Below are 14,073 nucleotides of genomic sequence, written 5' to 3'. Positions count from 1 at the left end.
CCTGGGCTGGGATCCTGGATGGATACACAGCAGTGCTAGTGGGGAGCCAGCGAGGGAAGAGTCTGTGGGCAGCTCTGTCCCGCACTAGGCTGAGCTTGGGGCAATAAAGCTGTGCTTAGACCAGAGCAGTTCCTGGGCCTCAGCTCCTGGTGCTTTCTTCCTTTTGGAGAAAGGAATGGATGGGGCATGCCTATGTCTGACCTTTTTCTAATTTGGTTGTCTAAAAGTAGTTAAAGATTGCCCATGCAGAACATCTGGCAAAAAAAAAAATATATATATATATATATATATGACTTTTTAAAATATATGTCACTCTGCAGTAAAGTGCAGTAAAGCTCCAAAATGCTCACACTTTGATAATGAGTGGCATAGTTGAGACTTCGAGAAGCATCTCAGTGAGAAATTGGATATAAAAGCCAGTGTTCAAAGGAAGCGGGAAAATTACATTGATGCTGTGGGGGAACTTGCTTTCTGATATAGAAAAACAGTTTTGGTTTGTTTTTGTTTTTTGTTTACTTGCAATTTTTTCTGCTTGCACTGGACCACAACTATTTAGTGAAAGAAGAGTGTCACCTTGATATTCTACAGTACAGTGTATATGTCAGCCCCAACCAGAGAATAAACTTGGTGGATAACTGATGAAGCTTTAAGTGAAAATCTTACCTGGTGCAGCTCCACAGATAGAGTATGATAAGTGTTCTCCTTCACAGTGATGTAAAATTATGTCACGTATCTGGCAGCACAGGCAAAATGCACAAGAACGCCTAACTGGTGGCCTAAGCTGGCCTGCAGAAATCCCCTGGAGATGGCGCATGGCAGGGAGAGAACTTGGCCTGAAATTTATAATGTGGGCTTCTGTTCATTAGTTCTATGAAAGCTTGCAAGTCCCTGTACGATTTGTGGTTTGTAGAAATGCACCCTAGCATTACTTCTAGGGCAAGATAATCATAGTAAAATGATGAGTGCTTGCTTTCATCTCTGGAGAGATAATAGAGGATGGCTTATTTGTTGCACTTGATGGAGTTAAGTGCAGAGTATGAGGACTTGACTGCCAAACTATAACTGATGTCTTGTCCTTGACATGTCCTGCCAGGCACGTGGATGGAGTTGTCCCAGATTCAGCAAGCAGGTGGCCAAAAGAATTGATACGTTAGATCAAGACGTTGCTTGTTAATATGTAAACTACATGTGAGGAAGCTGAGATTAATCTTTTAAAAGCTTGTGGTTTTCACAAACTGTAAAACTGAATCTCAGCAGTGTAACTTCTAATACTTACTACTTGTGGTGTGAAATATATTTCTTCTCAGAAAAGAATAACAGCTTACTGGAAAGAATGAAATGCTCCACTAAGTACACTGTCCCCTTCTATAGTGCTGCCTTGCCCTTGCAGTAATATTCAAGATAGAGGTTTGGGTTTCTGTATCCCTGTGGTCTGAATTCCAGGGAGTGCAAACAGAAATACTTCTGTTCACTTGGGAAAGTTTTTTTTACTGGCACAGTATCACACCTTTTTCCTGCTTAAAAAAAAAAAGCAACATGAATGCAAAACTGTCCAGCAATCATGAGAGGAGGATTTTTTGCATCTAAATTTTGTTAGTGTTTAGTTTACAGCTAACAGTGACATGTTTGTAGCTCTCTGTGTATGCAAGCAATGATGCATGTGGAATTATTACAGTTCAAAGATAAGACCTTAATTTTCAACTGAGTAGGAACGCAGGAGAGGATATTCCAAAAAAAAGTAAGAATCATGAAACAGTAGTAAGATAAAAATGTATTAAACCCTTCAGGCATATGCCAGTAATTTTCTAACTCATGCATATTATGATCCTTTTTCACTTGGTCAGAGATTTTCTTCATTCCTCCTCTGTTACAAATACGTATATTGGGTGACTTTTCTCAATTTCGGTAAGACCTTTGGAAGTTATGAAGATGACAACCTCTCTTTCAGGGCAGGATTAATTGCAGACAATATTGTGGGGCTGCTCTGTGTCTCATTCTCGTTAAGAGAATCTGAATCTAGCCTCGAGCTTAGAGTGTCAGTGTATTTGATGTTAACACAGTCAGCTTTTGATGACTTGGAAGACTGTTTGTTATTGAATACATTTAACTCCAAGTGCTCTGGAATGGTATTCATAACAGTCGCAATTAATACAGATAAATAGTTAATCTGGGAAGATATGCTAAGGAATTGAACTATTTTCATCTGTCCACACACACACTGAAAATGTTACAAAATATATTTCAACATAGTGCGTAACTTGACATAAAAAGCAAGGAAGACTTGCTGAGCAAAGATGAATAGTGAGTGTGTTTTTTCCGCTCAGAATACGAATGCGATTGAAGTATGTTCTGTATGTATTGAATAATAACTTTCCTACATTTTGTGATTTTTTTTTAATAGTTTTCCTGAAAGTCATTGCACTATCTTTATATCATAAGCAAAACTCATGCCTCCCAAAGAGCACAGGGGAAATTCCACATCTGTGAGCCCAATAAAAATAGAGCTGCGTTGTCTTTAAATTGTAGCTGCTTTTATGGTGGCTTGTTAAAGCTGAAACACATCTAATGTCCTTTGATGTGTATTCCAGTATTGGTTTACAAAAAATATTCAGTGCGGGTAATCTAAAGAGGATACTCAGCAGGAGAGAAGTAAAATTCTTGCCATGTACAAAAGTTCTGCATGGTTTCAGGCATGGCAGATTGATTGCCTCTTGCTCCAAAAGCTAGCCAGAGGCAGAAGCTATGCATGGGTTTCTCCTTGAATAAAATAAGCCTTCTCTCCTTCAAGCTTTCTCCATCTCATCTAATAACTAAATCATGACCGTATACTCGGGTGGGGTTTTATGGGCTTCTGTCATGAGATCTTGTAAACAATTTTTGCTTCTTCTGGTGGAACATTAGCTTGGTTCAGGTTGGGGCATGTTTGTCTGTAGCTAGATATGGGCTTGGGAAATCACTGAGCAGTAGCTGTTTCCCATTTATACATTAAACTAGCAAGGAAGTACATCAGCGTAGATTGTGTCCCCTGTTTTCTGAATCAGTGGATGGCTCTGGTCCCCAAACATTTGTAAGCTACTTGCTACAGATCTGCCTGATGAGCTGGGTAATTGCTGTGTATGATGGGTTTTGTGGGCTCTTGGGTCCTGAAAGTCCCCAGGGGACAGCAGGCCTGTGGAGGGGACCCGCCAGTCAGGGCTTGCTTCATTCCATGTCCCATGACTGTTTTGTAGTCCAGAGAGAGCAAATTTTTCTGTTTTGGGGCTTGCAGCATTTAGATGGTGCAGAGAAGGCATCACGTAGGCTCGATTTGATCCCCTAGGTAAGTGGGGGGTTTGTAGCCCCTTGCTCTCCGGTAGATACTAAAACTCCCAAAACTGCAATATGGAAATAGTTAATACAAAGCAGAGTCTTTCAAGTCATCAGCTAGCTCAACATGGCTGATTTATTTTTTAGGGAAAAAAACGGTTTATTAATCACAGATGTGCATGTTTCTAGTGTTAGGAAAGCTGAGAGTAGAATGAATGTTCCCATTTCCCTTCAAGTTTGAAGAATTTGTCTGTTCATTTGTCTGTTCATTGGAGGTAACTTTATCTGCTAGTTTGAGGGGATCAGAACCCATGCTGCCTGCCCTGGTTCTTTAACTTCCAAACTATATTTATGGACTCTTGGGGAACTCTCTGACCTCACCAACAGAGTAACATATGTGGTTTTACTCCAAGAGAAGTGGAAATTAAATGCCTTCTCTTATTGTGGCTGTGAATTATAAAACAAAGCCCAGTTGTTAGGTTTTTTTAAATTTGTCATTGAATTACAAAGCTGCAGGAGTGACTGTGCTTCAGTAGATAGTGATTTTATTAAATTTGATGGTTTCTTTTGGGATTGGTGAAGCTATGAGTGATTGTTACATATTTGGGGACCTGTCCCGTTGGCCCCCACAATGGCCATCTGTTGCATTTATCTGTTTCTAAAAGGGAATTTGACACTCACTAGAAAGTTTACTGTATTTGAAACATAGTTGGGGTTAGCATACCCCAAATTTAATCCATCTGGTTTGGTTTTTAAAGTCCATGCTATTCTTGGTTTAATTTTGAATACTCCTTTTTTCCTCTTAGTCTTTTTAGTGATAAAATATTCTTGAGCAGCCCTAGAAAAACAATTTGCTATGTAGTCATAAAGGAAACGAGGCCAACTTGAGTGTAAATATTCCCAAGCAGGGTAATCAATCAAACTGAGTATGTGTCGCTAATTATGTAGAAAAATATGGTATATAGTGATGGGCCAGGGGGGAAATAAGACACACCTATGCGGCTTTTCTCACGGTGAAGGTTAAAGGTCTTCATGTGCTCTTGAAAATGCCTGTATTGGATATTGATGTGACCTAACATTTGGGTCTGGCAGTGCATCTACTCAAATGTATGAGCCTGAGCACCTAGATTTTTCCATGACTGTGCCCAACTATTTTAACCCTTGGTTTGGAAAAGTGATCTGCCAAGTAAACATGTAGGAGTAAGAATTGCAGAATCTGGGCTCTCGTGAGCTGGGATGGGATGTCAGAACGGACTTGTGGATGGCAAAGCGTCCCGACAGAAAAACACTTCCGTGGAATATTTGTACTGAGTATTAACATTGATCCATAAGATTGTTGGGGTGTGTTATGCAAATGCAAAAGGGGGAGGGGGAATCAGGTCTGGTCTCTGGAGAGAGCAGTGGGTTGATTATTTCATTTGGGTTAACATAGATGATTATTTTTCTAATGCTACTTTTTTGTGTTACAATATAAAATATTGAAATTGATGCATATATGACAATCCAGTATTTTTATTGACTTTAAGCTTTTCCTTCTCCCACAGTGCTTTCATGTTGAAAGAACTGATTCTTTTACTTTTTTTTTTTCTTTTACTGAAAAGAAACCAAGTAAGAAAGAACATCAGCAAAGTGGAATAGTGCTATCATTTTGGTGTACTCCTTACACTTTGTTCACTTTTATGATTCCCTGAATACTTAATAAAACTTTAGAAGTACTTCACATTAAATCATGCAGGCAAGAAGATGAGATGCGATTACCAACTGCACACAATATGAAAACTAATGCTGTGTAGGAGGGTATGACTGAAGTATGTGCTGTGAAACGTGTCTAGCTAATGTTGTTTTTTCTCTTAGATCCTCTTCACTTGCAATAAAGTGTATGCGTTTCTTCCGGCTCTCTTCCCTCCCCCTGCCCACAGGCTGTTGCCTGGTTTGGTTGAGGAGTAAGAGTGGCACAGCAAAAGTGTGGTTGGGCAATAGTACTGTTCTCCCACAGTTTCAGGGCTCTGCTCGGGTTGCTTGGTTTTACAAGAGAATGAGTAGCCAATAAAAGTGTTGGCTGTTGAAAGGATGGGGGAGAATCTGAGGAGGTGGACCACAGTTTGGACTAAAAAAAAGGAAAAGTTTTTATTAACTATAGGCATTTTAGATGGTTAGGGACAAGCCGGCTTATTTAAAAATAAATCTTATGCAACAAGTTACCACAGACTGCTGTTTTTCTTATTTAGGAAGGAGTAACTGTAGAGGAAAAAATGCAACGGATAGAAAAGTATGGAATGGTTAATACATAGGGAACTTCAGTGTGAAGGCTTAATAATTGCATTTCTTTTATAAACAAGAAAAAGTGCTCTATTTTATTTGTAGAAGGAGTTTGTATGGACTGTCACTAGGACTTGAAAAATACGTACAAACAAAAGATAAACTTGGCTGAGCAATGATAACATTGTCTAGCTTGGGAGTCTTTAAAAGAAAGCATTTAGTTTGTGCTTGAAGAAACTTATTTGCAAGAACACCAGCACTGCTTTCTGTTCTTCTGTCTTCCATTAGTGGAGTAGCAGAAAAATATATATTGAAATACCCATATATTGATGTTTGCTTTGATTTTTGAAATAAAAAATTAAAAGATGCATGATACAGTAAAGGTAAATCTGAGTTGGGTAAAAGGGCAGTCAAGCTAACTTCTTACAAAGGTTTAATAGGAGATTGTTTGGATCCCTAGGGAGGGATTGAAGATGGTTGGGAAGTATTTTGTTTCGATTTTTTTTTTTTTAATGAGCAGACCACTGTATTAAAAAAAAAAAAAAGCTGTTGTGATGTGAATGCTGATGGCTAGTAGGCTTGCTTTTCTTACGTATGTACTAAGGAGCCTTAAGAAGTAATCCATGGGACTGGAGGGGTCCTCAGATGGCAAGTTGGAAACTATTGTTGTAGATAATTAATTGCTTCCTTATGTTTCCTGCCTGACCAAGAGAAGTGTGGTAGTTCTGGAGCACCAGTAGCCCAGGATTTGGAGACAAAGCTGAGTGGTGTAATTATGCAGGTGCTTTTTTATATTAGGTATTACTTAAGGCCTTGAAACCAAGTTAATGGCATCACAGAAAGTCAGCTTAGACGTGTGCAGCACAATTGAAACAGTGGCTAGAAAATAATTTTACAGATGCATCCTGATTGAGGGTGACTTGCTTCAAAGTGTTAGCGGCTAGCTTGTTGGACTGAAGGCGTGCTTTGTCATGAAGTTTATCTTATTCTTTTATTTTATGGAAGCATGATGAAAGTGTTGGTTAATAGCAGTTACTGCTATGTATGTGTTCACACAATGTAACATACAGGAGATTTTAGCATCAGAGCCAAAGTATTTTAATGGTCATATGCCTGCTAATGGAGGTGGTTTGGGTTTTATTAAAACAAAGAAAAAAGTTGATGTACAGCCTGATAGGTCACAAATCTGTATTCCAAGGAAAGGATGCTAGTATTTCTATTCCTTTTTTTCCTCAATAGTTTGCATTCTTTGAGATAAGCCTCTTGAACAACTTGAAGGAAAAATGAAAAGTCTTATTACCTTCCTGTTCCATGTCCCTTTTGCCACCTCAGTTGTGGCTTCTAAGCCGTAATTTGCACTTAGTGCTCTGTGGAAGCAGTGCAGCCTCACATACTTCTGTGTAGGTCCAAGGCACTTGGGCATCTGCAGTGAAATCTATTGCTACAAGATCATGACCACATTATCCTACAAAATTTAAACTCTGTCTGGTTAGATTGGCAATATGTCTCTTATGGAGAAGCTGCCTGAAGAGCTGACCTGCCCATCTGTGTCAAACTTCAAGGAGGAATGCAAATGCTGCATTTAATTCCCAGCAGCAGAAAGATTCAACAAAACATTATTTATGTCTTCCTTATATAAACTGATCTATCTACAATAGTGCAAACACAGGAAAAAAAGTATACTTGACAACCTAGCAGGGCCTTTTAAAAACACTAATGGTAGATAATATTCATAGGAGTGGTGTTAAGCAAATGTGCCTAAAAATAGTATGTTTTTAGGAAAAGAGTATTGTTGGGGGAAAAAGCACTGCGTTGGATTGGGGAAAAAATATATAGTCTAGCAATAGCTCACCCCATGGGTGTTTATCATAAGCTTACTATCTAAGTGACTGGAGCTTCGGTGGGAAAGTAATATTGACGTCATGCACATGTAACTATGGCTTGGGAAAAATATATCCTTTGTTTGACTACAGAATTTCAGGCACTATCATGCAAAGAAATACTGCTGATCCTGAGATTTGAGCAAATGGGCTTTTAAATAGCTTTTTTTAAAAGAGCTTTCAGAAAAATAAAGCAAAAGAAACATATTTAACAGTTCTCTTGATTCTTCTTCCTCCTTTCCCTAGGATGGGGGAAATAAATAATGAAATTAATTACAGTGTTTCTAATACTCTTGGGATTTGCAAAATTTTACTCATCTCATTGAGGCTAAATTTTTGGCTCTTCATGTCCATGCTCAAGCCAGTACACATTAAAAGATTAAACAGGCATGTTTTTCTGTATAGTTAAATGACATATTGAATTTATACTCCACTACCAAATGAGTGGCAACAATGCTAAATATGAATATATATTTGGGTCAGGAGGTATGCACAGCCACCTAATGAATTACAGAACAGTTGAGGCTGGAAAGGTCCTTTAAAGATCATCTAGTCCAACCCCCCTGCTCAAGCAGGGTCACCTAAAGCATGTTGCCCAGGATCCTGTCCTGAAAGTTTTTGACCGTCTCCAAGGATGGAGATTCTACAAGCTCTCTGGGTAACCTGTTCCAGTGCTCAGTCACCCTCACAGTAAATAAGTTTTTCCTCATGTTCAGCCAGAACTGCCTGTGCCTCAGTTTGTGCCCGTTGCCTCTCATCCTGTCACTGGGCACCACTGAAAAGAGTCTGGCCCCGTCCTCTTGACACTCTCCCTTCAGATATTTAAAAGCATTGTTAAGATCCTCCCTCAGTTTTCTCTTCTCTTCTCTAGGCTGAACAACCTGAATGCTCTCAGCCTTTCCTAATAGGGGAGATGCTCCAGTCCCTTCATCTTAGTGACCCTCTGCTGGACTCCTTTCAGTAGCTTCATATCTCTCTTATACTGGGGAGCCCAGACCTGGACGCAGCACTGCAGGTGTGGCCTCACCAGGCCTGAGTAGAGGGGGAGGATCACCTCTCTTGACCTGCTGGTAATGTTCTTCCTAATGCATCACAGGAGACCATTGGCCTTCTTGGCCACAAGGGCACATTGCTGGCTCATGGTCAACTTCTTGTCCACCAGCACTCCCAGGTCCTTCTCTGCAGAGCTGTTCTCCAGCAGATCAGCCCCCAACCTGTACTGGTGCATGGGGTTACTCCTTCCTAGGTGCAGGACCCTGCACTTGCCTTTGTTGAACTTCATGAGGTTCCTCTCCGCCCACCTCTCCAGCCTGTCCAGGTCTCTCTGAATGGCAGCACAGCCCTCTGCTGTATCAGCCACTCCTCCCAGGTTTGTATTGTCAGCAAACTGCTGAGGGTGCACTCTGTCCCTTCATCCAGGTCATTGATGAAGAAGTTGAACAAGACTGGACCCAGTACTGACCCCTGGGGGACATCACTAGCTACAGGCTTCCAACTAGACTCTGCGCCACTGATCACAACTCTCCGAGCTCTGCCATTCAGCCAGCTCTCAATCCACCTCACTGTCTGCTCCTCTAGCCCGTACTTCCTCAGCTTTCCTCCGAGGATTCTATAGGAGACGGTGTCAAAATCCTTACTGAAGTCAAGGTAGACCACATCCACTGCTCTCCCCTCATCTACCCTGCCCAGTCATTCTTGAGAAGGCTCTCAGGTTGGTTAAGCCTGAGTTTCCCATGTGAGTCCATGCTTACTACTCCTGATCTTAGCTTGGAGAAGAGAAGGCTGAGAGGAGATCTTATCAACGTGTACAAGTATCTGAAGGGAGGGTGTCGAGAGGATGGGACCAGACTCTTTTCAGTGGTGCCGAGCGACAGGACGCGAGGCAACGGGCACAAACTGAAACACAGACAATTCCATCTGAACACGAGGAAAAACTTTTTCGCTGTGAGGGTGACAGAGTACTGGAACAGGTTGCCCAGAGAGGTGGTGGAGTCTCCTTCTCTGGAGATATTCAAAACGCGGCTGGATGCAGTCCTGTGCAATGTGCTCTAGGTGACCCTGCTTGAGCAGGGGGGTTGGACTAGATGATCTCCAGAGGTCCCTTCCAACCTCAGCAATTCTGTGATTCTGTGACCGCTTTCTTATCCTTCATGTGCTTGGAGAGGTGTCCAGTATGAGCTGTTCTATCACCTTTCCAGGGATCGAGGTGAGGCTGACTGGCCCTGGCTCCTCCTTCTTGCCCTTTCTGAAGACTGGAGTGACATTTGCTTTCTTGCAGTCCACAGGCACCTCTCCTGATCACCATGACCTTTCCAAGATGATTGAGTGACCCTGCAGTGGCTTTGGCCAGCTCCCTCAGCACTCGTGGGTGTATCCCATCAGGGCCAATGGGCTTGTGTATGTCCAGTTTACTTAAGTGATCCCTAGCCCGATCCTTCTCCACCAAGGGAACGTCTTCCTTTCTCCAGACTTTCTCCCTGGTCTCCAGGACCTGGGATTCCTGAAGGGTTGGTCTTACTGGTAAAGACTGAGGCATACTGCAGGCTTTCAGTATCTCTACCTTTTCTGTATCCTTTGTCACCAGGGACCCTGCCCCTTTCAGCAGTGGGCCCACATTTTCCCTAGTTCTCCTTTTGTTCCCGATGTATTTAAAGAAGCCCTTCTTGTTGTCCTTGACATCTCTTGCCTGGTTAAACTCCAAATGGGCCTTGGCCTTCTTGGCCCCATCCCTGCCTACTCAGACAACAACCCTAGATTTCTCCCAGGTGACCTGTCCCTGCTTGCACCTTTTATACACTTCCTTCTTCTGTTTGAGTTTTGCCAGGAGCTCCTCATTCATCCATGCAGGTCTCCTGCCCCCTTTGCTTGAATGCTTGACTACTGTAAGCCTATCAACTGTGCTTGTGTGTGGGTGGCCACTTACAGTATGAAGCACTGATAGTTGTGGTGGTGTTGAAGGCCAAGGTACTTCTAAGTAATTTGGGCATTTCTCGAGTCTTTAAAATAATATTCTGTTAGCGTCCATAAAAGTGCCCCAGTTGTGTGTCTTGTATTGAACATAGTAAATTGCAGGTCATCTTCGGGAGATTAGTGCAGACTTCTAACATGGGTTATAGTTCCCCCATATTTTCCATATAGTTTCAAGTGGCATAAACAGTTGGCAGGCATACGCTACTAGTTTCGATAAGCAGTGATGTGATCTACAGTGCTTAACGCTATGTTACCAATCAGCAGATTACATCTGTCTTTGCCTTGCAGGAGGCAGTAACGCCTTTTGGACTTTCCCTGGGACAAACGGGTGAGGGGAGTGGTTACACAAATGGATTATTACTATGCGTGTTCTTTGCCTTGCTTTTTTACTTATCAGTATTTCCCCTTTAAAATGTTCACCTTGTTCTTTTCTCAGACTCCCTTTCAGTCTCCAGTAATGATGCCAGTCCTCCGGCTTCAGTAACATCACTTCAGCCCCACATGATAGGTGCACAGAGCTCCCCGGGCCCCAAGCGTCCTGGCAACACTTTGAGAAAATGGCTTACCAGTCCCGTGAGGCGTCTTAGCAGTGGAAAAGCAGATGGGCATGTCAAAAAACTGGCCCATAAGCATAAGAAGAGCAGAGAGGTTCGCAAAAGTGCGGATGCAGGCTCTCAGAAGGACTCCGATGATAGTGCAGCAACCCCACAAGATGAAACTATTGAAGAGGTAAGTGTTCAGGATAACTTCCTTGTGGTATGTTCCTGGGGATGTGTTTTCAGGTTATATCTTTTGGATAACAAATATAACAAAAGACTTGTTTTTGTGTCTTTGCCACAGCTAAATGTGGTCAAGTAAAAGCTGTCTCCTCAGTTGACTCTGCAGCAGATGGGACTAAGTGGCATATGACACATATTACTCATGCTTGATGACTGCTGTTCCCTGCTTAAATCCTCTGCCAGACATAGTATGTGCTCTTCAGTACTGAGAGCTTTAGTAAAGTTCAGTGGAGAAGGAACTCTAGTTTAAGAACAGAAGTGGGAGAGGAAAAAGCTGTTCTTTGGCTTGGCTTTTTTATTCCACTGAAAAGAAGCAGCCCTGTGAATAAAAGTGGTTCATGTTTTGGGAATAATCAGATCATTTTGTATTTCCCTTTCTTCTCTTGCTGATAGATCTGGGAGGATACAGGGAGAGCTTCTTAACTGCTTAAAGCTGTATTTATGCCTTGAGCAAGAGTTAGAGCACAGAAAAATTATTGGTCCTCCAAATCAAAGGGTAGTTACCATCAGTTAAATAATAAACGTCAGTTTTCATTAGAGGGGAGGAAATGGTGAACTAGTACAGATTTGCCACCACGGACATCTACTGAAGATTTCTCCTCCTCCCATAAATGCGCATGTCCCCCTAAGTCTGGAAGTCGTATATGAGCAGAGTCTGCATCCAGTTAGGCACAGATCAAGCCAAACTCTTTCCTGTTATGAACCTATAGCTCAGGTTGAAATGAACGGCATCCTCCTGCTTCCAAGGGTGCAATCACTTGAACACCACACCATCATTCCTTTTTACTTGACCTGAATCTGGCTAGCAGTTTTGATGGTTGCTGTATAGCAAACTGGTCTCAGATGCCCAATAAACTTTTTTTACTTTTTTTCTTGCTCCTGGCATGTTTTGCTGCAAGCTTGGAAACAGTGAAGTTATACTTTGTAAGTAGGAAGAGAAAAGACCAGAGGCTTGGCAGCATGGTGAAGTGGGAGATATGGTTTGGGAAAGAATATTAGCCTCTGTCCTTGAATGTCAGGCCGTACAAAGCAACCCAACTGCATGGTGCAGCTGCAGCATTGTTTGGGAGGTAACCATTATTCTGCAGTTCTGAGAGTAAGGAAGAAGCTAAGGCTTCTGCCTTAAAGCGAGGAAAAAACAAGGACCATTTATTCCTTTAAAGATAGTAAGATTATCCTTTAAGGTCAGTTGCATTAAGCTATGGGTAATGGAAATCATAGTTACTTGTATAGTTGGTAGAGCTGCCTTTCAACACAACTTTAATAATACAAGCGGTCTGCTTGCACTACTTTAAAGGGTGGAGAGGGGGAATTCAGAAAGGATGATTTTCAAAATCCTTCATGTTGTAATAGTTTTTTATAGTCTTCAAACATTTTATTAGGAGGGCTGATATTTCAGATACAACGTTCTTGCGTTTCTAAGTGAGAAGAATACAGCTCGTATTTTACTGAGCTGAACTTGGCATGCAAGCACTGCTTTGGTAACACTTCCCTGGAGTAAATTTCAAACTGAATGCCTGGTTCTCAGTATCTCAATCCATCTGCTTTTACCAAACACTGGAAAAATAGGAAGTCATCTTTGGCATCTGCTTTTTCGTCAGTTGAGAAGTTGAACTGTGCAGGATCATCTCGACTTGTCAGCAAAAAGATGAATCTGCAGAACAGACTTGTTTAAGACAACCTTCTAGTTAACTAGCTTCGCACTGTTGAGGAGGTTACAAAGCTTGAATGTTTTGCTCTTATTTGCAGAGAGGTCGGAATGAGGGGCTGAGCAGTGGCACTCTCTCCAAGTCATCATCTTCAGGCATGCAGAGCTGTGGAGAGGAAGAAGGTGAAGAGGGAGCGGACGCTGTACCGCTGCCGCCTCCCATGGCAATTCAGCAGCACAGTCTTCTCCAACCAGACTCACAGGATGACAAGGTAGGAAGGAAAGCAGGGAAGGGTTCTCATGTTGAAATAACCTCTCTTCGCCCAAATCTTTCTTTTGTTTCCAGAAGTCTCTGTAATGTAGGTATTATACCTTTATGATAGACAGAAGTAATAACTGTGCTACTTTAGACAACTTGAAAAAAATTTGCTGTGGAAAGATTGTGAATTAAATGCATCTCTATTCTAAATGTACAAGTGCAGAAATTTGTATACAAATACTTTAAAGGTAGAAATGGGCAGCTTTGTGTGTGTGCAGGCCTATTTTACATCTGTTTAACAGGTGCCATATTTAGTGTTTGAACTTTTGTTTTACAATCATACCTTTGGGCATTTAGGTTAAAGTATTATATGCAAGGAAAGTCTATCTGGAGAAATTACCTGTTGTTCATTGGAGACCTTTTTAGATCATAGACTATTCACCATACCTTTCTATTTTTGCTAAACTCAGTTCTGGGGAGAAAAAAAAAGTCTGCGTACATACATGAGCAGAAAGAGTTGTTCACATTGACTCTAAGGTCAAAACTACTTTGACTATACAAGTGTACTGAGAGGTTAATATCCAAATAGAGATAGTCCAACTATTCTTTACAAACAAAGCCACGTTAAAACTGAGGGTAAAAATTTCCAAACAGCAATTAAATTCTGGATATAGGTAGTAACTGTGTGAAGGAGACCTTATTTACATATAAACTTTGACATTCATACATTGAGAGAGTTTTATTCAATTTTCAACATAGTCAAATGTTTAAGGACAAGTATCAAGCCTAGAAATGGAGGATTTTAGAATGGAAACAGTCTGGAGTTCTACAGCAGATACATTCTTATTTTCTCCCTGTTTTGCTCCTTAAAATTTTCAACCATTGTAATCTATAGCGTGAACTCATTATTAGTGAATTTTGTGGGTGGTTACTTGCTGTTTTGAGTGAGGCAGATGTTTTTGACAGCTTTGG

The 14,073-nt window shown here is 41.4% G+C and overlaps 1 protein-coding gene across 4 annotated transcripts in view; it reads left to right on the top strand.

Annotated features, from left to right (window-relative positions):
- TRIO (trio Rho guanine nucleotide exchange factor) overlaps nucleotides 1-14,073 on the top strand; it is a 260,312-nt gene that overhangs the window by 209,598 nt on the left and 36,641 nt on the right. For all 4 annotated transcript variants that reach the window (XM_067290998.1, XM_067290999.1, XM_067291001.1 and 1 more), the window contains 2 exons: nucleotides 10,852-11,144; nucleotides 12,944-13,114. In XM_067290998.1, the coding sequence (XP_067147099.1) occupies nucleotides 10,852-11,144; nucleotides 12,944-13,114 (464 nt within the window). The remainder of the gene's footprint in view (nucleotides 1-10,851; nucleotides 11,145-12,943; nucleotides 13,115-14,073) is intronic.

Source organism: Apteryx mantelli, chromosome 2 (assembly GCF_036417845.1).
Source record: "Apteryx mantelli isolate bAptMan1 chromosome 2, bAptMan1.hap1, whole genome shotgun sequence".
NCBI classification, from domain to species: Eukaryota; Metazoa; Chordata; class Aves; order Apterygiformes; family Apterygidae; genus Apteryx; species Apteryx mantelli.
Note: the sequence above shows the minus strand (reverse complement) of the source record. Positions and strands in the feature narration are given on the sequence as shown.